This window comes from Eretmochelys imbricata, chromosome 27, assembly GCF_965152235.1.
Source record: "Eretmochelys imbricata isolate rEreImb1 chromosome 27, rEreImb1.hap1, whole genome shotgun sequence".
Classification (NCBI taxonomy): Eukaryota; Metazoa; Chordata; order Testudines; family Cheloniidae; genus Eretmochelys; species Eretmochelys imbricata.
In genome coordinates, this window is record NC_135598.1 from 13,171,087 (window position 1) to 13,197,304 (window position 26,218).

Below are 26,218 nucleotides of genomic sequence, written 5' to 3' on the forward strand. Positions count from 1 at the left end.
GCAGCAGAATAAACCCTGTCTAGAGCAGTCTTGATTTCTGGCTTTACAGTTCCCTGGAGGGGAAGAACCCTGAATTTTTAGATTTAATTGTTTTTTTTCTTTTCATACATCTTGCGGAATTCCCGCTTCCTTAAAAAATGTTAGGCTCAGGGATACACTAAAATAGTTTTATTTTCACTTCTAGAATGAGTCTTTTCAGGTTGTAGCACTGCTACATTATGTGTAAACTGGTAGAAATACTCTGTTTCACTCTACAGCTGTAAAGCCAAACCCTTTATGGGGGATCTGGGAGGAACCATAACAAAAGTAGTCCCTGGAAGCACAACTCTGGGGCCACTGGAAACCAGTGAGACTGAGTGATGGAGTAAATCAAGGGCAATCCATTTAGGAGGCTCCAGCTTAACCCAGGGATCTACCTAGGTCATGGAGGATCCATTGGTTAATGGGAGTGGAGCCGCCAACTTCTTTTGTATGGGAGAATCACCATCTGAGTTTCCTCAACTTGTAGAGTTTCCTCTCCCTGTGAAGGATTTCCCTTAAAGTAAGGACCCTAAGTAAGGATTTCAGGATTCTTTCCTCAGTATCTGGCTGGTGAATCTTGCCCATATGCTCAGGGTTTAGCTGATAGCCATATTTGGGGTCAGGAAGGAATTTTCCTCCAGGGCAGATTGGAAGAGGCCCTGGAGGTTTTTCACCTTCCTCTGCAGCATGGGGCACGGGTCAGTTGCTGGAGGATTCTCTACTCCTTGAAGTCTTTAAACCACAATTTGAGGACTTCAATAGCTCAGACATAGGTGAGAGGTTTATCGCAGGAGTGGGTGGGTGAGATTCTGTGGCCTGCGTTGTGCAGGTCGGACTAGATGACCTTAGTATCTATGAATCTATGGCACAATATGCAGTAGTCATCTAACCACATTGATTTTTATCTGTGGGGAGTATATAAGCCATGAGTTCTAGGCTTTCAAGGGTGGTGATTAGCTCACAGCTAGCCAGGTCATGATTTTTTATTTCTTTCCAATAATACATTCTCCCTCAGCCACAGAATAAAATAGCTTTCCATTGGGTGTGCCAAACTGATTACCCACTCATCTGAGTGAAGAAGAATTCTTCTAATAGCCAAGATCTAACTGTGTGATGAAAGGATACATTCAGAGGTCATGCTTCTAATTCTCTTATTACTGATTGCAATAGATAAATATACAATATAATTGCAAATAAAACTACAGAAACATATGATATTAAAATTGATTAACATATGTTCTTGTTCGAAGAAAAGTGTTTACTATATCACTGTGATTGATAATTTTACCTTGGAATTAAGCTCACCCATATGTTTGGCAATTTCCTATATTTAGCTACACACAGTACCAGTTGTGTCTGGTTTCAGATTTGACTCAGATGCCAACCCCTACCTAAATGACCAAGGATGGAGTAAATATTAAATTAGAGAAATTTACAAGTGATAAAACACAGTCTGGCTTGAGTACCTTGAACATTCCACTCTGTTTGAAAATTACTGACATCAAATATATATTTCTGAACCGAAAAACCTGGGTAAGTAAGAAAGCTGATCATACTTAAAAAATCCTCAAACAATATTTGCTAAATAATTTAGCTAATCATACTGAGCACAGATAGCACCCACAGTGAAGTGTGTGGTATAAATGCTGAGTGAGAGATGTATATAATATATACAATGGGTGATCTACAAAGGAAATACTTACTTGGCTAGATATTGCTTTCTAAGGAAGGGAAAATGCTCTAAGGAGCATCACCACCAAAACCCTGTGCTGGTCCAGCAGTCACAATAATAATTGCAATGTATACCCTTGCCTTCCCAATAAACGCACCTGTTCTCAGCACTGTCCAGCCCCAGCCCGCCACGTCCTGAAGCCTGACAATAAACCAGTCTGGAAAGGGCTCCAAGACATCTGGTCATTGCATCCACTTATTTTTTTAAATGCTTCTCCCATCTACTTAGAGCTCTGATTCTCATCTTCCATTGTGTTCTGTGGAATAAGGATAATCCATACCAACTTGAAGCTGGTTTAAATTGTACACCAGTTACACTGCTCCTCTGGGATCATTTCTGCTGCATTTGGTACCAAGCTGCCTCTATTCCTGTGGCCACACTCAAATGTACATTGACCTTGTTACCTGCACACTTTAGGGAACCTCACCTTTTCCCAATTTGTAGGGCTCCAGGCGAAAAGCACCTACCCTTCCCCAATTCATAGGACTCAGGGCCACTTGTACGCAATTCGTAGGGCTCAGGGTATAACTAACCTGGTCAATTTAAGTACCCATACCCTTTCCCAATACGTAGGGCTCCAGGTGTATACTACTTCTGCAGGTGTGCAGGACCTCTTACCAGTGAAAGAGCCTTACACAATAATATACGACATCACCTCTATTTATTAACAATGCTACACATACAATGCTCCCAATAAGACAGATGAACTTTTCTTGATGGCCAGTCAGGATCGGGTCTATCTGGGGGACTCCAGTTTCTGCACGGTGTTATTGGCAGAGTGTTGAGGTCTGGCAGCTCTGATCTTTGGGGCTCTGTCCCGGAGTTGGTTCCCAAAGAACTTTCTTTTGGACCCCAGTTTATATAGTGAAATTTGAGTCCTTTTAAACTATACCTTAGCCAATTGTTATACTAAAATTTTACTAACCAATCCTAACATAGTGTAATAAAATTCTCTAACCAATCCTACCCCACCACCCTAATTAATTTACACCTAGCAAAATTAATTATGTAACAGACAATTAAAGAACCAGACAGAAACCATACAGATAAACAATAGGGAAGTGGGGAGCATAATGACAAAACAAAGAAATGAGGATTTTACACCCACAACTATTGATAAGTGATTTCTTGACCGACAGGATGCTATCAAACTAAGTTTTCTTTAACCATCTTAAGATCTGTTTCTTTATCTGGTGATGGTAGGTGCCATTAGGACGCGGTCTCCTTCTTGACAGCCTAATATTACATTGTTTTAATGTAATTCAGATGGAATGTGAGGATGTGACTTCCTGCTTCTCAGCTAACTCAGCTGCTCTTTTAATCTGGCTGCAGAGAAAGGCCTTAGGCTTTAGGCCTTACAATATGGCTGTAGACAAAGGCCTTATCCTTACAACCTCACCACCTTTTCCTGCACACAGTGGCAGGCATGTACCAGGGCTCAGATAGTATGCCATGCGGTCTAATTTGCTGTGCACTTGTGCAGGATCGTTCCAGACAGGATATTGGGATTCTCTTAGCCCTTATTTGGTAGGACATGGGGCAATTTGTCCCTTTCCTCACTGTTACACACTGCACACCAAGACGAAAGACCAATGGATCTCAAACTTTTTTACTGGCAAACCCTTTCACATCGCAAGCCTCTGAGTGCAACCCCCCTAATAAATTAAACACACTTTTAAATATATTTAACACCATTATAAATGCTGTAGGCAAGCGGGGTTTGCGATGGAGGTTGACAGCTCGTGACCCCCCATGTAATGACCTCAAGACCCTCTGAGGGGTCCCAACCCCCAGTTTGAGAACCCCTGTGAAAGACAGTCCTTGCAATTTACCACAGTAAAGTCATGTTGAGATAAGGGAAATTATTCCTTTTTACACGTAACTAATGTATTTTATATCCAATTTCTAGACCTTTGTCTGATAGACCTGCAGTACCCAGAGCTATATCGTGCCATCTATATTTAAGCAAAATTTCCCACTGAAATCAATAGTGAGTTCTGTTTAAACATGGATGGCAGGTATGGCCCCTAGAAATCAGTTTCTTTTCCTAATGAGTATCCCAAAAGAGACTTTTAGCCTTGAGCTGCTCCTGGACAGATATTTCAAGTGACCCTAATGAATATCATGCTTTAGGGCAGGGGTGGGCAAACTTTTTGGCCTGAGGGACAAATTGTATGGCGGGCCATGAATGCTCACAAAATAGGCGTAGGGTAAGGGCCGGCTGAGGATGCGGACTCTGGGGTGGGGCCAGAAATGAGGAGTTCAGGGTGCGGGAGGGAGCTCCGGGTTGGGGTGCAGGGGGGCTTAGGGATCTGGGGTGGGGCTGGGGATGAGGATGAGGACTTTGGGGTACAGGAGGGGGCTCCAGGCTGGGACCGAGGGGTTTAGAGGGTGGGAGGAGGATCTGGGCAGGGGGGTTGGGGTACAGGGGAGGGGTGTGAGGGCTCTGGGGTGGGGCCGGGGATGAGGGGTGCAGGACGATGCTCCGGGCTGGGACCAATGGGTTCGGAGGGTGGGAGGAGGATCAGGGATGGGGCAGGCTGTTGCGGCCTGGGGTGGGTGAGGGCTCTAGCTGGGGAGGAGGGGCTTCGGGTACAAGAGGGGGCTCTGGGCTGGGATCAAGGGGTTCGGCGGGCAGGAGGGGGATCAGGGCTGTGGCAGGGGAGCGGAGGGCCTCAGGAGTGCAGGCTCCGGGCAACGCTTACAGCAAGCAGCTCCCGGAAGCATGTCCCCTCTCTGGCTGTGAGGCATGGCCAGGTGGCTCTGTGCGCTGCCCCATCCGCACGTGCCATCCTTGCAGCTCCCATTGGCCAGGAACTGCAGACAATGGGAGCTGCGGGGTTGGTGCCTGCAGATGGGGCAGCGGAGCAGGGAAAGCCCCTGACCCCACTCCCTGGCTAGAGCACAGGAGCAGGACAAGCCCCAGATCCCGCTCCCCAGCGGGAGCTGAGGGCCGGATTAAATGGCCTGATGGATCGGATGTGGCCCGCAGGCTGCAATTTGCCCACCCCTGCTTTAGGGTGATGATTTGTAGCTCTTTCTTGATCCACATTTTTTATTTTTACACCCTCCCATTTAACCTGGTATCACTCACTGAGAATCCACAAAGCATACAAGGCTGCATACAGTGCAGATAGGTTTGATTGGGCTTCATTATTCCATAGGTAGGTTAAAGAGGGTCTGTCTGTCTGTGGAATCAGTCCACAGGTATACATCATTTCTGCAGTTATGTTCTTTTCTTCTTCTGGCAGAGAAGAGGCCAAGCTGAAGTTGCTTTCTCTGCCACTGGAAAGAATCCACTCCAAGATGTCATCCATCTTTGCAAAAAAAAAAAAAAAAAAAAAGAGGAACCATGAAACAAAGGGTAAGGGAAGACAGTAAAAATTACTTGAAAAGGCAAATGAAATGTTTGTTCATAAGGTGGGACATCAGCTTACTGCCCTAATGGCTACCTTACTGGTTTGGAGTCTGTAACTGTATGAAATATGCAGGGAGAGGAGGAGAGCAGAAGTAGTTACATTGATCTTTAGAGAGCAGTGGGCCACAGTTTTCAAAAGTGAATAAGGGATTTAAAACTAGGCACTCAAAATCACTAGATCTGATTTTCAGAGGGTGAGTGCTCAGTGCTTTCTGAAAATTGGGACCATTTAAGGTGTTTCAGGCTGAGCAGCCAAAATCTCTGGTTGCTTTTGAAAATCTATCAGATTTGTAGGGCACCATTCGCTAGTATGTTGTTTTTCATGACAAGTATGTGAGAATTCCTTTAGTTAAAGCAAGTGAGGTCAGGTGTCATTTCATGCATAACCTTATTATCATTTTTTCCTAGTGATTCCAATCTTTTTCCTTTTGTCAAACATGGGGAAATGCTGCACTCCTTAGAATCATAGAATATCAGGGTTGGAAGGGACCTCAGGAGGTCATCTAGTCCAACCCCCTGCTCAAAGCAGGGCCGATCCCCGACTAAATCATCCCAGCCAGGGCTTTATCAAGCCTGACCTTAAAAACTTCTAGGGAAGGAGATTCCACCACCTCCCTAGGTAACGCATTCCAGTGTTTCACCACCCTCATAGTGAAAAAGTTTTTCCTAATATCCAACCTAAATCTCCTGCACTGCAACTTGAGACCATTACTCCTCCTTCTGTCATCTGCTACCACTGAGAACAGTCCAGAGCCATCCTCTTTGGAACCCCCTTTCAGGTAGTTGAAAGCAGCTATCAAATCCCCCCTCATTCTTCTCTTCTGAAGACTAAACATCCCCAGTTCCCTCAGCCTCTCCTCATAAGTCATGTATTCCAGTCCCCTAATCATTTTTGTTGCCCTCCGCTGGACTCTTTCCAATTTTTCCACATCCTTCTTGTAGTGTGGGGCCCAAAACTGGACATAGTACTCCAGATGAGGCCTCACCAATGTCGAATAGAGGGGAACAATCACGTCCCTTGATCTGTTGGCAATGCCCCGACATATACATCCCAAAATGCCATTGGCCTTCTTGGCAACAAGGGCACACTGTTGACTCATATCCAGCTTCTCGTCCACTGTAACCCCTAGGTCCTTTTCTGCAGAACTGCTGCCAAGCCACTCGGTCTCTAGTCTGTAGCAGTGCACGGGATTCTTCCCTCTTAAGTGCAGGACTCTGCACTTGTCCTTGTTGAACCTCAGATTTCTTTTGGCCCAATCCTCTAATTTGTCTAGGGCCCTCTGTATCCTATCCCTACCCTCCAGCGTATCTACCTCGCCTCCCAGTTTAGTGTCATCTGCAAACTTGCTGAGGGTGCAATCCACACCATCCTCCAGATCATTTATGAAGATATTGAACAAAACCGGCCCCAGGACCAACCCTTGGGGCACTCCACTTGATACCAGCTGCCAACTAGACATGGAGCCATTGATCACTACCAGCTGAGCCCGACAGTCTAGCCAGCTTTCTATCCACCTTATAGTCCATTCATCCAGCCCATACTTCTTTAACTTGCTGGCAAGAATACTGTGGGAGACAATGTCAAAAGCTTTGCTAAAGTCAAGGAACAACTCGTCCACTGTTTTCCCCTCATCCACAGAGCCAGTTATCTCGTCATAGAAGGCAATTAGATTAGTCAGGCATGACTTGCCCTTGGTGAATCCATGCTGACTGTTCCTGATCACTTTCCTCTCCTCTAAGTGCTTCAGAATTGATTCCTTGAGGACCTGCTCCATGATTTTTCCAGGGACTGAGGTGAGGCTGACTGGCCTGTAGTTCCCAGGATCCTCTTTCTTCCCTTTTTTAAAGATGGGCACTACATTAGCCTTTTTCTAGTCATCTGGGACCTCCCCCGATTGCCATGAGTTTTCAAAGATAATGGCCAATGACTCTGCAATCACATCCGCCAACTCCTTTAGCACTCTCGGATGCAACACATTCATTTCGGTAGGAGGTTTATCTGAAAAAGGACTGGAGGATTTACTTCTTTTAGGTATTTTAGGACATACAAACCTCATCCTTTAATCATTCATGTGGCTTTTTTCTGAACCCTCTCCAATTTATCAACATCCTTGAATTGTAGACACCAGAACTGGACACAGTATTCCAGCAGCTCACAGCAGTGCCGAATACAGAGATAAAATAACCTCTCTACTCCTACTCAAGATTCCCTTGTTTATGCATCCCAGGATTTCTTTAGCCCTTTTGGCCACAGCATTGCACTGGGAGTTCATGTTCAGCTGATTATCCACCATGACCCCAAATCTTTTTCAGAGTCACTGCTTCCCGAGGTAGAGTCCCGCACCCTGTAAGTTTGGCCTACTTTCTTGGTTCCTAGATACATACATTTACATTTAGCCATAAATGCATATAGTTTGCTTGAGTCCAGCTTACCAAGCTCTGTATCAGTGACAAGAATAATGGTGAGACTGGAGTGTGTGGAAGGTTGTACTGCCATGTACTATTTATCTGTCAGTGTATCTACCTGAATCTTTGATATTTCTAAGGCAGGTTTCCTGTTCTGCAAATGAATTAGAAGTTTTAGCCTCCAGAGCTGCTTATCTGATGCCTTTCAGGAGCACTAAATTAATCCCAAAGAACAATAAATAGTAACTAGCTAGCAGTCCGAGTGTGAAAGATGTTATCACAGACAGCACTGATAAACATTTTCTAACCAAGCAAGGGACAGCCAACACTTTTATACTCTGCTGTGTGCTATGCTTGAGCAGACTAGGTATTTACTCTTGTTCCTTTAAGTAACAGGCTCACTACAGATGTAGAGGAGCATAAATCCAGAATGTTCTCAGTCCATCACTTTTTACTGCAGATATGTCTGCAACAGAGTAGTGACGGATGTAAGGAACCTAGCAGAAGATACATGGAGACAGATTCCAAAGTGGGCAGATTAAGTCTTTTCCGTATACTTGAAATACTGTGAGACAGGCTACAACTAGCAACAGTCTATAACTTGTACTGGGAATATTGAGGGAGGATATTTGAGATCAAGTAACTGCTATTGGAGACCTAATGCAGCACTGAATTAGTCAGCTGGATACACAGACAATCACCGCCTTCTGGCCAGCTGATACTGTTGTAAGATTAGGGAACAGGAAATGCTGGAGTTCATAGTGCGTTCCAAGCCACTTTGAGTCATGTCAGGGTATAAACCTAGCAAAAGAATGCGGGTGGGGGGTGTTTGGAGAGGGGGAAATGGAACCGGGTGTCCTATAACTCTGGTTTGGCTAACATGCCTGGGAAATGCTGCTGGTTCTCATTGGGGATAGGGAAGAAATCAATTGAAGCATTTTAGTGGAGGTGGAGGGAATGGTTTGGTGGATTCAGACCCATCATGGTCTCTATCCACATCTTAGTCCATGGCTTCCTGCAAGGATAAACTGGAGACTAAGGGCCTGAGTTTCTAGAGCTCAGTTCCCATTTTCAAAGGCGTCAGCACATTGAGGGCTGAGCTCATGGAAAAATCCAACCAACAGTGTGACACATGGGATCTGCTGGGTCTCCAGCTTTTTTGAAAATCTGGCCCCACAAAATGAACAATGGGGCCTTTTTCCTCACTAAAACATTCCCCTCCTACAGGTATTCGACCTCCAGCTAAAAAATCCACTCCTAGATATTGATCCGCACAAGAGGCAGCTGTGAGGACATAGGTCAAAATGGTTTGGCATGGTTGCTCTGCAGTTTGAGTTGACTATAAAGGAAGCATCTTGAGCTCATATAGCACCTTGGTGAATCTCAGATGTACCATGCGTGCCGAACGTCCTGCTGGATGCTGTGCTGAGCTGTATCAATCAGCTTTATTGCAGTGTTAATGAGTAAATATTCAAAGATACAAGTGTGGGAGGATCTTACCAGCGCAAGCTGCTTGGCCACCACGTTCTTCTCTAGGCAGGTCACAAGCAGGGTCAGCACTCTAAAGTCCAGATCTGCGAAAATTAAATCACAACCTCAGGGAGAGCCAGAAAAAGAAAAATGCTCGGGGTGGCGTCCTTTAGAGAGGAGCTGTTGAAAGTTCTGGGTGCGCTGTAATAATTCGTTACTGTGATTCATGCTTTTAAAAATGCAAAATACCTTCTTTTCTTAATTGTTCAGTGCAGGTGAAAAATACCAGATTAACAGCCCTTAGGCTGAGAGTCCTTTGTTGCTCGAGCAGGTAGAGTGCAAATGGCAGCAATGTGCAAGATTCTGTGCACATCTCCCCACTGATGTGCCTCAGCCCTGATCTGAAGGGACCACTACTTGATAAGAGAAGGGAATTCACTCTCTAATGTCCATTCACTTCTGGTTATGATTAAATGGTGGTGTTAGTGATGTGTATTCCTGTCCACTAGGAACTGGACTGAGACCCACCGAACACATTTTGCATAGGCCACTAGCCATCGACAGGGAAATAACTTGTGCTGAATTTGAGCAGTGATTCACTACAGAGATGAAAGTCTCAGACTGCCATAGACAATCCCCTGAGCTGGCCTCTTCCTCTTGTTTCTTTGTTTCCTGTGGAGCCCTAAAGATCTCCACTCTAAACCTACAGACCCCTGAGATACTGTTTTCTGACCACAGCCCTTCCAATCAAGGATTCACAGCTGTGTCAGCGGGAGAATGCTGTTGCACTTTACTGCAAGTAGTTGATGTCTCACCATGACCAGGTGTCCCAAGGTGGGACTTAGATGCATGGAACTGGTGAAATAAGAAGCAATAGTTTTAGTGAATGGCCGACACAGATTCTGTATGTTCCATGGCAAACCCCAAGAGTTGGAAGGTAAAAAATGTAGAGGAGAAGGGGAAAGCTGCAGAATACCACAGCAGGAGAGAAAAATGGAGGGACGAGAACACATTGGGATCAAGGTGAAGCCAAATCTCAGAGCCATTCTGAAGATGCAGAGGGGACTTGCTAAGGTGCATTCCATCCCTTGAGATTCTCCAAAATAGTGTTTCTCAGCCTTTTCAGGTTGCTGACTGCTTTTTCAAAGTAAAAAGTTTTCATATTCCCCATACATTTACTTTAAAAATAAGAGTAAAAATGTTTCAGTGATAACAATGCTAAGCCTCTATATTTTATTTAGGTGTGTGTTTTGAGAGGTTTACAAAGAACACTAGATCTGGAAGGGCATGTAGGGAGTAAAGAGGTGGGTTTTTATTTGGGGGGGGTTGCTTTAGATTGTAATAAAATTTTCCACGTGTCATGACCCCCCTGATAGTCTGTCATGACCCACTGGTTGAGAAACATTGCTACAAAACTAAGCCCACTTCTTTACACAGCCTTTCCAAGACACTTAATTGCACACTTTTCTATTCTGATTTCAGTTGCAAAACTTCCCCTAGTTTTTTGCTTCCTTCTCACCAAGAAATTTTCCAAATTCATAACTAGCAGTATGAAAAAATTATAGAACTCAGATAGCAAACTGCAGTCTTCCTTGACTCTCCTCTTAGAACTCCACGAATCTCTCTCATTCATAAACTTTAGCACACACACACAAAGCTAAATCCGTTTTGCAGCTGCTCTTCCACAAGTCTCAGATCAAAGATCTGAGGCCCATCAGTGCTGCCAGAGTGGTGCCTAGCCAATTATTTAAGGAACACATTTGGTAGTTGGTCTGTCTGTCATGTATGGGTTTCATGTTTGAAATCAGTGCCTTGGAAGACGCTTAACCTATAAAGACCCAAATCCATTTCTCCAGGAATATGAAGTGGAAAACATCAAATAGGGCCTCGCATTTTAAGTTAAGCACTGGAAGAGGTTACCCAGGAAGGCTGTGGAATCCCTGTCACTAGAGGTTTTTAAGAACTGGTTAGATGAACATCTGTCATGGATAGTCTAGGTATACTTAATCCTGCCTCAACGCAACGAGGTGGGCTAGATTACCTTTTGAGGTCCTTTCCTGCTCAGCATTTCTCTGATTCCACGATTTTGCTCTGATGTTCAATATACTGCTGACCCTTCCACTCCCTCATTATGCTGGGTTTGTACTTTCCTGACATGATGTAGTAGTAGTGCAAAGCCAGCTGCTTCCAACCTGTGAAAGCCTCGTTTCCTGGGATAAGGTGAACACTGCTCACTGTAGAGCTTGATACTTCTAGTGAAACTTCATGATAGCATATAAGCTGGACTTCTTGCAAGATGGATTGGAATCTCTTACATGTGCTTCTGAGCATATCCCAGAAACTCAGCGAGATTTGTGTCCTACTTGAATATTATAGACAGCACTGGCTGAACAGCAATATCAGTTGCTGAAAGAATCAGTAGAAGAGACATCTCAGGTTGGGTTTTCTCAAGTTCTCAATAGACGATACAGTCCTGATTTTGAGAAAACACAAGGCCAATAGAAATTCTATATCATACTGAAAAAAATCAACACAGGAAGCTCAGATGAGCAGATGGGTATATGCTTATTTAGATCCAACACATAAAACTACAGAACTCTATGTGGAAAACCTAGTTCTTCATGGATAAGGACAATCGGTCATGCTTTCCCCAAGCCATAAGTTTTTCAAGCAACTTTGGGACTGCCTCTGCATTGACTGAAGTCTCCGTACCTTCTAAAGAAGAGCACAGGAAGTGTATCGGTTGCAATAATGAAAGGGCTTTTTCTCTCTGATCTTCACAGAAAACTCCTAAATCATGAAGCAAATTTTCCACCTGAGGCCAGAGAAATTCATCCAACGAGTCCAGCATTGAGTGCTTAGGTTGACCCCCTGCCAAGAAAAGCTCCAGCTGGTGGTAAAATGAATAAAAGAAGAGGAGGGGGGAAAAGGACGGCTGTCAGTCAAAGTATAGTTCCTTCCCCCAGAAGATTGGCATTTTGTGTGTGTGCAAACATGTATGACATAGATACCTGTCCCCTTAGCACTTTACTGGGACCACCAGACAAATGGGAACAACTCTCAGCCATTAGCCATCAGGAAGGATGCAAAACTGTGACATAAAGGTGAAAGGCTGCACTCTAAATCCCATTACTAATTTCCTGAACCATCCAGTCCCACAGTGAATGCAATGGTTAAAGTATTTTTGACCCACATTCTCATTTACATTAAGGCCCCTTTATGTTCCTTTAATTTACATCAACTTTGAGGCATATTTACACTGCCAGAGTGGTGTAAAGGAGTCTTAGTGCAAATGCAAGTCAGGCTCTGTGTTTTAAACCCTTCCTTTTGGTAGCTCACAACTGTCTAACAGCCTGGTCTATACTTAAAAATTAGATCAAGTTAGCTATGTTGTTCAGGGCTGTGAAAAATTTTGCTCCCTGAGCACGATGGTTAGGTTGACCTAACCCCCAGCATAGGTGCACCTAAGAATTTTTCCATTGACCTAGTTACCACCTCTCAGATAGGTGCATTAACTAACCACATTACCAGAAAACCCCCTTCCATCAATATAGGTAGTGTCTATACTATGACACTACAGCAGCTGTAGTGTAGTGATCTAGCCCAGAGGTCCTCCAAGTGTGGGGAGTGCCCCCCTACGGGGATGTGGAGGATCATCCAAGGGGGTGCAACAGGGCCTGGGCCAGCACCCACGGGGGTGGGGAGGGAGCACCACCCAGCCCCACCCCACACCCAACTTTGTTTCAGTCCCGTCCCCAGCTGCGTCCCCAGCTCCCAACCCCATTCCCAGCCTTAGCGTGGCTCAACTCCCAGCCCTGTGCCAGCCCCCCCGGCTCCCTCCCCAGCCTGGGGCCGAGGCTGGGAGCAAGGCTGAGAGCGGAGTTGCACCTGGCTGCAAGCCCAGCTGCTGGCCCCCACCACAGCCCAGCTGCGGCTCTGCTCCTGCCCCCAGCCTTGGTCCTGCTCCTGGCCCCAGACCCACCCCAACTGTGGCCCCAGCCTCGGCCCAATTACCCCTGACCACATCCCATCCCCCCAAACCCCCCTGCTCCCAACCTAGGCTCCGGGGGGTGCAGACAGGGGTGAGGGGGGTGTGACCCTCAAAAGTTGGGGACCGCTGATCTAGCCCATAGCTCTGTTATATCTGTGGTGGGTTACAGAGTATTGTAGTAGCCAAGCAGTTGGAGTGATGAATGGGTCTCTAATCTCTACTTAAGTGGCACTTGGCATGCATTTATTTCACAAATGCACCAATCAATGTGTCTCTTGGCTTAATGTGAACTTGTCAAATGAAATTTAAAGAGCACATACCACAGTTTTAACATCTGATATAACATCACCATCCTGCAGAAAGCTCTTAAAGGTTCCCAGCAGTTTGATCCTGAAATCCTGACTCAGAGACATCAGCTGTGCACATTCTTCTTTGATGGTGCCCTTCACTTCCTGAAATGCTGGTGGTGGGTAAAAAGCAACATGCATCAGCACTCAGCCAACCTACCCACCTAACGGATCATTAAGCTACTCTACCAAGTCTGACAATGGTGTGATGCATACGTCAATGTGGTCTAGTGCTAAAGCAAGAGAGGGGAGTCAAGCAATGATGTTTTCACTGCAATGATGCTAACCTATTTGGAAAAAAAAATTTAAACTAAAATCAAAACACAGTAAAATAAAAATAACAGAGCTAATACTAGACAGCCAAATACTGAGCAGTGCTGAGTACCTGTGACTCTGGAGACAGGACTCCTGGGTTCCATTCCCAGCTCTGTTATGGGTTCATTTTGTGAACTTGGGCTAGTCACTTCAGTTCCTCCACCTGTAAAATGAGATTGCCAATATCCTCCTCATAAGGATGTTTTGTTGACTAATTGTTGTATGTTAATCACTTTGTGGGGTGCTAGATACATGGAAAGTATTATTACTTCTGCAGAGCCCCTTTTCAAGCCCTCTGAGATCAGAAAAACAGAAGCAAAACATGGAGAAAGGAATTAACAGCATGCTGCTTGCCTGTTAGTGAAGGCTCTGACTTATCCTTGAAGCCTGAAATGAGAAAAACACCAGTTTTATCATTGTACTACAATTAAATTGAAACAGAAGCTTAACAATGATGTGTCCTTCTCTGGGGCCCTTTCTCAAGACTGTCACAGAACTTTACAAGCAACCATTAACTGAGCTTCACAACCCCCTAGGAGCTAGAAATAGTAATGGGGAGTGTAGTTATACCCATTTTACACCAGAGTTTACTAAAATCCAGAGAGGTTAAGTGGCTCAGGGCCACCCATCAACTCAATGGCAGAGCCAGGAACAGAGCCCCGGAGTTCCTGACTCCCCTTCCTTTTCACTAACCACTAGACCTGCCTTCTAATAACAGTCCAGATATGTGCCAGGTAGTTTTATCCTCCAGCTGTATTTTATGGGGTCTTCACTCATAGCAAATCTACCAGCTGATCATTTACCTGCATCCATTGGTGCTGTCATATGAGAGTCCCTCTTAAGAACCCAAGTCCAGCTGTCATTCTTTCAAACACAGTGACTGAATTTGGAGTGTCTTTCTATTATCCCTCTAGGTTTCCACTCCAAATAATTTCCCTTTCTTTCTGTCCCAGAAACATTTTTTTGAGAGATTCATGGCTGGTAAAGCAGCCTAAATTAATTTCTGGCTCAGCAAAATACCCATGCCGACCCATTTTGACTTCAGCCATTATGAGACATGCCTGAGATGCATTGCAGAGAACCAGCTAGTTGAAAGATGCTGAGGAGGAGGGGAATATAAATGATATGAAAAAAGAGCGCTAAGAAAGATAGAAGTTACATGTAGCTAGAGTACAACAATAAAATAAATTGCTTACCATCCGAAACAAATAAAAATTTCCCCTTTTGTGCCAATGAGCATTTACCTGGAGAAGAAAATAGAAATTATTATTAATGATATTTTGACCTTCTCATGCTACGATCTCAAAGTGCTTTCCAATCACTCACAAATTAGACCCTCAGCATATGTGTAATCCTTGTACATTTTTATATCCTTGTGACGTTGCACTCCATAATGCTTTATGGAAATATGCTTATGAGTGTAAATATGATGTAAATGGAATATGCTTTATGCAAAAGGTCTCTTGTAAGGTATCATTACAAAGGTTATAACCTACTGAATATATTTATCCTATTTGTATGAATGTATCATTCTTGTATCTGAAACTAGAAATATGAAGTATAACTCTGAGGTCCTATTGTAATGATGCAAAGTGTGGGCCATTAATGGTGGTTTAGAATCTTGATGGCTCCCATTGACTATGACAATTGACTGTAAATGGTTCTGTTTACCTGCAAGCCTACCTGTATATGTGTGTGCCAGCCAATGGGTAATGAAAAATGAGGTCTTACAATGTTATGTGACCATGTCACCTGATACTGGAATTCATCTTAAACCCTGGTGCTTTTCCATTTAGAAGGAGGGGTGGGAACCCAGAGAGACAAAGGATTCCCGCCTTGTGCCAAAGCTATAAAAGGGGGTAGAGCAGGACAAAGCGGGTCCCAGTCATGAGAAAGCCCTTGCTTTTCACCTAAGATGCTGGCTGGAACTAACAAGGACTGTGTCAGGGGAAAGGATTGGGCCCAGACTAGGAAGGAGTCTAGTCTGTGATAAAGCTTATTGGAGATCTCTGAGGGCAAGATTTACCTGTAATCAGCTTCTTAATGTATTAGGCTTAGACTTGCGTGTTTTGTTTTATTTTGCTTGGTAACTTACTTTGTTCTGTCTGTTATTACTTGGAACCACTTAAATCCTACTTTTTATACTTAATAAAATCACTTTTGTTTATTGATTAAACCCAGAGTAAGCGATTAATACCTGGGGGAGCAAAAAGCTGTGCATCTCTCTCTATAAGTCTTATAGAGGGGGGACAATTTATGAGTTTACCCTGTATAAGCTTTATACAGAGTAAAATGGATTTATTTGGGGTTTGGATCCCATTGGGAACTGGGTGTCTGGGTACTGGAGATAAGTGATCTGCTGAGCAGTTTTTGGTTAAAGTCTGCAGCTTTGGGGGCATAGACCAGACCTGGGTCTGTGTTGCAGCAGGCTAGCGTGTCTGGCTTAACAAGGCAGGGTTCTGGCGTCCCAAGATGGCAGGAAAAATGGGCTGAGAGGTAAATTCAGCACGTCAGGTGACCGTCACAAAGGGGTCTCTGTGACCGAACCCATCACAATCCTCATGTCAACAGATCAGGAAACTGAGGAACAGAGAGGGTAAGTAACTTGCCCAAGGTCACAGTAAATCAGTGGCATACAAGCCAGGAGTCCTTGTAATGGTATCATCAGAAGTCAGTGGACATTTGACCCCCTACCAAATGAAAGTGGTATAAACTTGTGTAACCCTGACCCATATTATGTAATCGGGGCCAGGAAACAGAGATCAATCCCTTTCCAGCGCTTCTGAGAATCATACTTTTAGTCCAGGTGGGAAATTCAGCCCCCAACTCTAGCCACAAGATTCAACTGCCATGTTTCACCTCATATTGTTGTGAGGAAAGATAAAATGCGCTGTGGTTTGGTCTGCAGAAAGCAAAACGAATATAACTGCATTAAAGTGGGACCCAGTACCCCACACCACATGTGACTTAATGGTTTCAACACTTAGCTTAGATCACTTACAAAGTGTTCCTTCCTTCGGGATATTCAGGAGCTGTACAACATATGCCAGCACTGTGCCCTGAGGAATTGTCATAGTCTTCTTTTTAATGCTCTTTCCCCGCCCCTGTGGAGTCAAACACAGCCACATGTCTCCGGTGAGATTCCTAAGGCAGGTCAATAAATCCTCACGTGGGTATGTTATAAATGAAGGGGCAGGGAGTAGCTCCCTTTGATGGACACCCAACCAGCCAGTTAGCTGTAAAATCCCTCTTGGTAGCTGTTCTCTACTTGCTTTACCTGTAAAGGGTTAAAAAGTCCCCCAGGTTAAAAAAAAAAAAGTGCCAATGGGAAGGGAGAACTTTTTCAAATTGGGAAAGAAACTTGCCTATTGTCTGTTGTTCTCTGGAGAAGGAGACATCTGTAGGACTCCAAGGACTCTGTAGCTGGAAGCAAGCCCAACATGAGTGAAGCGGGTGTGTGGATTTTGCTGGCCAGTGAAGGGCTGTCAATAGCTGGTAGCTGTGAGCCCACAACTGGATCAGGGTCACCTTCCCTTTTGCGGGAAACAGGAGTGTCTGCTCCAGAGGGGAGCCCAAAGAGGAATTTTAGGTATACTGCCTCTGCTATGGACAGTGTCCAAGTCTCTAGCAGTAAGTTCCGGAGGATGGGGTGATGTTAGTCTCCATATGATTTTAGGAAAATATGCTAATGAGCATGAATATAATATATCATAGAATATCAGGGTTGGAAGGGACCTCAGGAGGTCATCTAGTCCAACCCCCTGCTCAAAGCAGGACCAATCCCCATTTTTTGCACCAGATCCCTAAATGGCCCCCTCAAGGATTGAACTCACAACACTGGGTTTAGCAGGCCAATGCTCAAACCACTGAGCTATCCCTCCCTCCCAGTGTAACTGGAATATGCTTCATGCAAAAGGTCTCTTGTGAGGTATCATTACAAAGTTTATGATCTACCAAGTGTGTTCATCCTATCTGTATGAATGTCTCATTCTTCTATCTGAACCTAGGAATATAAAGCATAACTCTGCATATTGTAATTATGCAAAATGTGGGCCATTAATGGTGGTTTAGAATCTTAATGGCTCCCATCGACTAGGACAATTGACTGTAGATGGCTCTGTTTAGTTGCAAGCCTTCCTATGAGTCAGGCCAGGAAGAATGAAGGCTTGGGGTCTCACGGGACATGTGACCATGTCACCTAGTACTGGAATCCATCTTAAACCTGGTGCTTTTCCGTTTAGAAGGAGGGGTGGGGGGACCAAAGAAACAAAAGATTCCTGCCTTGTGCCAAAGCTATAAAAGGGGGTAGAAGAGAACAAAGGAGGTTCCAGTCATGAGAAATCCCCTAGTTACCATCTGAGCTGGAGCTAACAAGAACTGTACCAGGGGGAAGGATTGGGCCTAGACTAGGAAAGAGTCTAGTCTGTGAAAGAAGCTTATTGGAACATCTCTGAGGGTGAGATTTTACCTGTAAACGGTTTCTTAATGTATTACGCTTAGACTTGCATGTTTTGTTTTATTTTGCTTGGTAACTTACTTTGTTCTGTCTGTTATTACTTGGAACCACTTAAATCCTACTTTTATACTTAATAAACTCACTTTTGTTTTAAAATATAATTTAAACATGCCCTGTCCAATAATTTTTTCTAGGTATGAAAGATGAATTTTTATACCTGGTTCAACCCTCACGCAGCATTCCTGCTTATAGCATTGCTGTTCCATGTCTCCTTCTCCAGAGAACAACAGACAAAGGGAAAGTTTCTTTCCCAATTTTAAAAAGTTCTACCTTCCCATTGGCTTTTTTGGTCAGGTGCCCACTCTTTTTTTTTTTTTTTTTTTAAATCTGGGGGACTTTTTAACCCTTTACAGGTAAAGCAAGTAGAGAACAGCTACCAAGAGGGATTTTACAGCTAACTGGCTGGCTGGGTGTCCATCAAAGGGAGCTACTCCCCCTGCCACTTCATTTATCACAGGGTACTTGACAAGCTTTGATTCTTGGCAGAGTCTATGGGGGGAAGAGGGCAGTTCTCCAGCTCCTTCATCTGAAACAGGCTTTTGCTTATTTATGGCTTTTAGACACAGTTGCTTTGGAGCAAGTATGTCAGGAGAAAGGAACAAGCCACAGGAAATAGCCTCCTGTTATGTGCCTGATTTCAGCAGAGCAAAATGCCATGTAAACCTAGTCTCCTCTCCCCGCCTCCCCTCCCTCTCTCAGAATCTTTGTGTGACTTTAGTATTAGTGAAAGTATGGCCCGTGGATAGTTCAAGAGCCTTGGACATGATGGGCACTAGCAGCATCCCAGGCTGTGCTTCTACAATGCCCCTGCTGGCGTGCCTCAAACCTCACCTATTGAGACCATCCCTTGGAATGAGAGGAGTTCTTATCCAAGCCATGGGCTTATCTTTGGAGACTGCCTGTAAGTGGGCCAGTTAGAGCCAATTGTGTTGCTGGTTTTGTCAATACCTGTCCACTGAGAACTGGAATGAGTAGTCTGCCTTCCTTTTCCCCACCATCATGTCTTTTCCCACTCCCTGAGGCTTGGCGTGGATGTTGCTGCATTCATATCTACTGCACAGCACTGGATCTGTGACCTTCAGAGACCTTTAATTGGTGTGAGGAGACACGAGGTGCCTGGCAGCACTCCCAGACTGGGCAGCAATAGATCAGGATGGGAAATTAAATCAGAACCTCATGCATGGTGGCCACACAGAGTACTGCTACCAGAGGCAGCGAGTCCCAATGTACTGACACCCACCCGTGAAGTTCTTCTACTGCTGTGTCACTTTTGTGCAATATGTGCTACAGCGTGGGGGTGCGGATGACACCAGCCGCCGCTTTCTCCATGCTGCTAGCGCGTGACTAATGGAAGAGGCTGTTCCTGGAAACGAACACCTCTGGAGGGCACACAGAATTAGAAGGAAGATCATTTATTTTTACTGTTGATTTCATCTGTTTATTTCACTAATTCATTCCTCCAGGTGCCTTACTAGGTGATCCCAGTATCATGCTCTTTGCCAGCTGGTAGTTACACAGATGTTAATACAATGGCTCCAACCACAGCTGAGTCGGAGATCTGATTGAAATGACACAGTACAAATGCACAAACCTGTATTTCACCTATTTCCCCTGCTGCGATCACAGCTTTGCCTCCTCCCTGGCTCGTCTTCTGAATGTGCAATGGTTCCTTTAACTCAAAAGCCTCAGTCACGACATACAGCTGCGTCCCAGGGGAGCCCGAGAACTCCTTTATGAACTTGTGTGACATGTCAATTTTCCTGCAGAGGACACAGAGTAACAATGAGAACATCATCTGCTGTTACTACAAAGGGTCTCAGCCCTTGTGCTTCAGGGCATCTGCCAAATACTAACTACATCTGGTTAGGAAAAAAACAATTAAGAGCAAGTTGTTCCTAGTATAACAGGAGGAAATCTTTACACCTTCTTCTGATTAATGCTCTGTTTTAGAAACATACATGGGCCTAGGCACTCAGACACTATGGTGACGAACAGTTATGAATGTATTTACCCTGATAAAACCCCTGTGAGGCAGGGAAGTGCTATTATCCCCATTTTACAGATGGGGAACTGAAGCACAGAGAGGCTAAATGAGTTGACCAAGGTCACACAGGTTGCTTGTGGTAAAGCAGTAAATTGAGTCTAAGCCTCTGCAATTCTATTGCACAGTTTAACCACAAGGCCTTCCTTCCTACCTACACAGCCCTGCAGGACTCCGCAGGGCCACAGGGACTGGGAGTGCTGTGCTTCGTCCTTGTTGGAGAGGAAATGTCATAAGTCACTCCACAGAGAACACTCTGGCCCGCGGAGGAATTTGTTTCACCTGCCAGAGGGTTGCTGAGCTCCAGACAGAGGTTTACCTTCCTCAGCTAGCAAGATGGCTTCTGTGGTGCAGGGTATCCAGGGGCTAGGAATGGGATTAAATGCTGTGCGCTGTTGTATTCACGTTGGGCTATATGGGCCCAAAAGGTTAAAGGTGTTAACATGACCTAGTCACTGTCCAACATTAAACAGTTTTAAACCAGGTTTGGGGTTTGGTAATAGAGACTTCCGCATGTGTATTACCATGGCAAACGCAATATTAACATTTTAGAAACTTTTATTAAAGATACAGAAAAAAGGAAAAATAGGTAAAGCATTTGAAATGTAAAGTATTAAGAAAGGCTTTCATTTCAACAACATCTCTTATTCCCTTTATCTGGAGAGAATTTTTAGAAGGAAACCCCTCCTACTTTCAGTCTTTTAGATGGTATTCAAGAGGATAACAACGGTCTTGTTTGAGGGGAAAAGAGAAGAAGAGTTGAAATGGGCTGGTGGTGTTGTTGGTGCTGTTGTCAAAGTCCGATCAGGTTTCCTAAAAGACAGGAGAGAAAAACAGCAAAGATAGAAAATGCCACTTCTGTCTCTGGTATTGACTTTTATTTGCACTCTTCCTGCTGGAGAAACAGGTGTGGAACATGGTTTTATTAGCCACTCCGAGACCTGGCAAACTTATAACAGCCTTGGGCTGTTTGGGGCATTGCTTTTAACTGCCTCTTTGATCGCAGGCTTACAGCAAGGTTGCAGAATATGCAGTGTGGGCAGGCTAAGCCAGGCTCTTATTAGACAGAAGAAAAAAAAAAAAAAAGAGAGAGAGAGAGAGAGAGACTGGGGATGCATCACTTGGAAATAACAGAGGAGGAGAAGGACCTCGGCGTATTGGTTGATCACAGGATGACTGTGAGCCGCCAATGTGATATGGCCGTGAAAAAAGCTAATGCGGTCTTGGGATGCATCAGGTGAGGTATTTCCAGTAGAGATAAGGAGGTGTTAGCACCGTTCTACAAGGCACTGGTGAGACCTCATCTGGAATATTGTGTGCAGTTCTGGTCTCCCATGTTTAAGAAGGATGAATTCAAAACTGGAACAGATACAGAGAAGGGCTACTAGGATGATCCGAGGAATGGAAAACCTGTCTTATGAAAGGAGGCTCAAAGAGCTTGGCTTGTTTAGCCTAACCAAAAGAAGGCTGAGAGGAGATATGATTACTATCTATAAATATATCAGAGGGATAAATACCACAGAGGGAGAAGAATTATTTAAGTTCAGTACCAATGTGGACACGAGAACAAATGGATATAAACTGGCCATCAGGAAGTTTAGATTCGAAATTAGACAAAGGTTTCTAACCATCAGAGGAGTGAAGTTCTGGAACAGCCTTCCAAGGGAAGCAGTGGGGGGAAAAAGACATATCTGGCTTCCAGACTAAGCTTGATAAGTTTATGGAGGAGATGATATGATGGCATAGCCTAATTCTGGCAATTAATTGATCTTCAACTATTAGCGGTAGATATGCCCAATGGCCTGTAATAGGATGTCAGATGGGGTGGGATCTGAGTTACTGCAGAGAATTCTTTCCTGGGTGACTGGCTGGTGAGTCTTGCACACATGCTCAGGGTTTAGTTGACTGCCATATTTGGGGTCAGAAAGGAATTTTCCTCCAGGGCAGATTGGCAGAGGCCATGGGGTTTTTTTGCCTTCCTCTGCAGCGTGGGGCACGGGTCACTTGCTGGAGGATTCTCTGCACCTTGAAGTCTTTAAACCATGATTTGAGGACTTCAATAGCTCAGACATAAGTTAGGGGTTTGTTACAGGAGTTGGTGGGTGAGATTCTGTGGCCTGCGTTGTGCAGGAGGTCAGACTAGATGATAATAATGGTCCCTTCTGACCTTAAAATCTATGATTTTAAGAAAAGAAATAAGATGAGGAAGGAAAAGAACACCGGGGTCTGGGGAGAGACGATAACCAAGTCTCACATCCCAGGTGGCGTTGGGATTTATCATCTGGGTCCCACTCTTTGACCCAGTCTGGTTGGGACATCTGTTGAGATTAGGACAATAAAGTCCCAAAGATGTAACAGTGGATCCTGGGTTCCCAGGAGATGGTGGAGGTGACAGCCATAATGGTAAATCTCACTTCTTCTGGTCCACCCATCTCCCAGACAGCAGTTGTGAAACACCTTTCGATTTTTCCCCGAAGTCTTTTAAGGACCCCAAAATGGAAGTGGTGGGTGGAATAGCCCCTCCCCTCATTATTTCATCCATAATTAGGCCTAATTTTTGACACACCAATTTTGGTTTATTGATTTCTAGTCTCACACTTCCCTTGTTTACCAGGTTTAATATTTGCATATTCCTTGAATTATATTAGTAGGCCATTTTGTTTGTAATAATTCAGTCTGTCTCCCTTTTGTACCTTTTCCCCATCAACATTTGTTGCAACAGGTCATTGTGTCATTTTATAAACTTTCACTCACTTTTTACTGTTGAGCTCACAATTAGTCAGTTTGCAAGCCCAGTTATTGCAACAGAGCCTGGCTGTGGGAAGTAGATCTCAAGGCTGCAAAGGCAAGTCACTCCCAAAAGAGGTAAAATAAAAATCCATACTCACCACTGCCCTTTTTTAACCACGTAGGCTTTTCTCACGGATATCTGAGAGACTGAGAATAAACTCTTCCCTGAGCAAGCAAAGTCCACCTCGGTAGGCTGTAACTTAAGGCTGAGCTTTCCTCCTGCTTTCTGGTCTGTGGTCTCGGAGTATTGTAACAGATCAACATATTTCACCTCTTGGGAAACAAACTTAATCAGGTTTCGTTTATTGCAGAAACTCTTATTTGTACTTGTTTCTTTAAGGTTTACCTCATACTCTCACCAGTGGCTTCCCACGAACCCTCAGTATACCCAACAAAGCCACTGCTTTCTTAGATGGCTGGAAACTAGTCTCTCCCAAGGAAGTTGGAGTCAACCCAGTGTACGCTGCAAGTGAGCACCAAAATCCAGGCAGGAATTTGTGAGTGACCTGTGAGGTCTAGTGGTCAGTCAAAACATAAGACTGGAGGGCTTAGATCTCCTGAGTTCTAATCCAGGCTCTGAGACTGACCTGCCCAGTGATCTTGTGCTTGTTTCCTTGTGGCTTAGTTTACCCATCAGAGGAAACTTACCTAGTGTACCTCCCAGGAGGGTTGTGAGGGCTTAATGAACTACTGTTTGTAAAGCACTTGGGACCCTTGAATGGAAGAGGCTATAGAGGGGCACAGTTATCAGTCGACCCTTTCCCAAAATAACTGGTGATCACTTTAAGTCTGAATTCAAGTCATACCTGCATCCATAGTTGTTCCTTCTTTGAATATATCTGTAAGTTTGTAGGGGGTGATGAGATATTTTGGGGGTGGTAAAGGCAGCCAGGGCTGCTTCTTCGTGACCAGACAGAAGGGTCTGTAATTATCGGCACTAGCCAAGCTGGATATAGGAATGAGTCTCCCGTCAGAGTCCAGCTCTTTTGTGAGCTGCTTGGCCGCTCTGGCAAACATTTCCAGCCCCTTGTAGCCCAATCTGGTTTAAGATGGTATCTGATGGGTTAACAATGGACCATCTGTTGAAGGCAAATTGGAATACATGAAGTTAACGTAATAATCCTGCTCATCTCTTTTCATCTGTAGATTGCAAAGCACTTTACAAAGGAGGCTATTATTAGTTATTGTCTGTATTATGGCAGGACCTAAAGGCATCAGCTGTGATCAAGACTCCATTGTGCTAGGCACTGTACATACTTATATTAAGAGACAGTCCCTGCCCAAGGAGTTTACATTCTAAAGAGAAGATATAATCAATACATTACCTCACTCACAAGAGTGTTCTTAAGGTTATTTAATGTCTACATAGTGGTTTGCAATCTTTGGCTGACAGGCTCAATATAAATGTGATGTATTATTATGATCATTGTTATTGCTTACATTCCATACGAAGAGCTTCTGAAATCATAGAAGATTAGGGTTGGAAGAGACCTCAGGAGGTCATCTAGTCCAACCTCCTACTCGAAGCAGGACCAACACCACTAAATCATTCCAGCCAGGGCTTTGTCAACTTGGGCCTTAAAACCCTCTAAGGATGGCGATTCCACCACCTCCCTAGGTAACCCATTCCAGTGCTTCACCACCCTCCTAGTGAAATAGTTTTGCCTAATATCCAACCTAGACCTCCCCCAATGCAACTTGAGACCATTGCTCCTTGTTCTGTATGTGCCACCCCTGAGAACAGCTGAGTTCCATCCCCTTTGAAACCCCCCTTCAGGTAGTTGCTTAACTCCAGGAACGGCGGCCTTAAAAAAACCCACCGAATACAATGAGAGTTGTTAACACTGCTGTTTGAAGAGCGACACGTGACACATAATTTCCTTTGGAAATTTGGGTTCAGGCTGGACTAGCTACACAAGTAATGTCTATCGTGGTCTTGTCTGAGTCCATAGTTGATTTTATTTTTTGTCCACCTCCTGCAAACTATTTCCTGGAAAATGTAGCATGTCTGGCAGTACCTGCTCGGGAGAAGCCTGGGAATGGAATAGGTTGGAATAAGCAGGTGGTGCTGCAGATTGGGACCAAGGCACACTGATACAGGAGCAGGGCCCAGAGCTGGAATAGCAAGGGGCTGCAGGTCAGGATTGAGATGCATTGGTAGGGCTGTATGTAGGGGGCCCAGGACTGGAATAGCAAGGAACAGGTGGGTCAGGAAGGACTGAGGCGCACCAGCAGAGATCTGTGCAGAGAGCCCAGGGCTGCAATAGCAGGGTGAAGTGTGGGAAGGAGTCAGGACTGAGATGCATTGGCAGAGGTGGATGAGAGTCCCAGGACTGAAAGAACAGATATTAAAAATGGGAATGAAAAGGAGATTTCTGTCAGCAAGTTTAAAAAAAACGGACATACCTGGACTCTCACGCCTCACTTGTCCTGTGTGCGGAGAAAGTTCCCAGTCGTTTTAATTGTGAGGAGAGGAGACGTAGGATGGCACCAGACCGTACAATACGTTCCCACCAGCAAACTTCTGCCACTGAACTTGAAATCACTAAGCAGCGACTTGCTTTAAGTTCTAGGCTGTGCTTACCCACAAAGGGAAGTAGTTCACTGGCAGTGGATTGCTTCACTTGTTAGTTTTTTCACATGACTGTAGCCTTTTATTTTTGTTTAAAGTGAATTTTGTAATGTGGTATTGCACCCGTGTGGGCTCAGCTCTGGTCACTATAGTTTCAAGCTTAACAGAGTGAAAATCACCTCTGCTACTTGCTTTAGATTTAGAGTCTGTAAGAACACATAAAGAGCAAAGGTGGTGACCACACATACATTCATAAGTACAAGGTATCTATTTTACAAGTTTTATTAAAATTACAATTAAAGTTATGATTACCCAAGCATATAGAAATTCTATACAAACCTATGCACAAGTTGCAAATATAGTTATACTCACATCCTTAACAATAGTGTTAGGGTCTGATGAGTCTCTCATGGATTGATCATCAGTAGAGGGATGGTTCCTGCTGGAGTGTCCCATAGGGAGCTCAATTTTCCCGCTCTGGGCACCCCCTTTTATAATGTAATTCTGACTATATCGCATTAGCATTTATGCGCATCATGCACCCTGCAAGGGCATGTGTTAGAAAATGGAATCTTACTCTTACTGTTAATTTTTCGCAA

General features: G+C 44.4%; 1 protein-coding gene across 2 annotated transcripts; it reads right to left on the minus strand.

Annotated features, from left to right (window-relative positions):
* Positions 1–4,205: 4,205 nt before the first annotated feature.
* On the minus strand, positions 4,206–25,574 carry LOC144258151 (gasdermin-A3-like). 2 transcript variants are annotated; one of them, XM_077806530.1, is made up of 12 exons: positions 25,454–25,574; positions 23,854–24,126; positions 23,146–23,320; positions 19,808–19,976; positions 16,702–16,804; positions 14,897–14,944; positions 14,055–14,087; positions 13,771–13,863; positions 13,359–13,498; positions 11,760–11,937; positions 9,078–9,151; positions 4,206–5,070 (listed from the first exon to the last, which is right to left on the minus strand). In XM_077806530.1, the coding sequence occupies exons 2-12, from the start codon at positions 24,062–24,064 to the stop codon at positions 4,840–4,842; spliced, it is 1,455 nt and encodes a 484-aa protein (XP_077662656.1). In that variant the 5' UTR covers positions 24,065–24,126; positions 25,454–25,574; the 3' UTR covers positions 4,206–4,839. The 2 variants fall into 2 exon arrangements, with proteins under 2 accessions (XP_077662656.1, XP_077662657.1); XM_077806531.1 differs by lacking the exons at positions 4,206–5,070; positions 9,078–9,151 and adding an exon at positions 10,912–11,453.
* Positions 25,575–26,218: the final 644 nt, after the last annotated feature.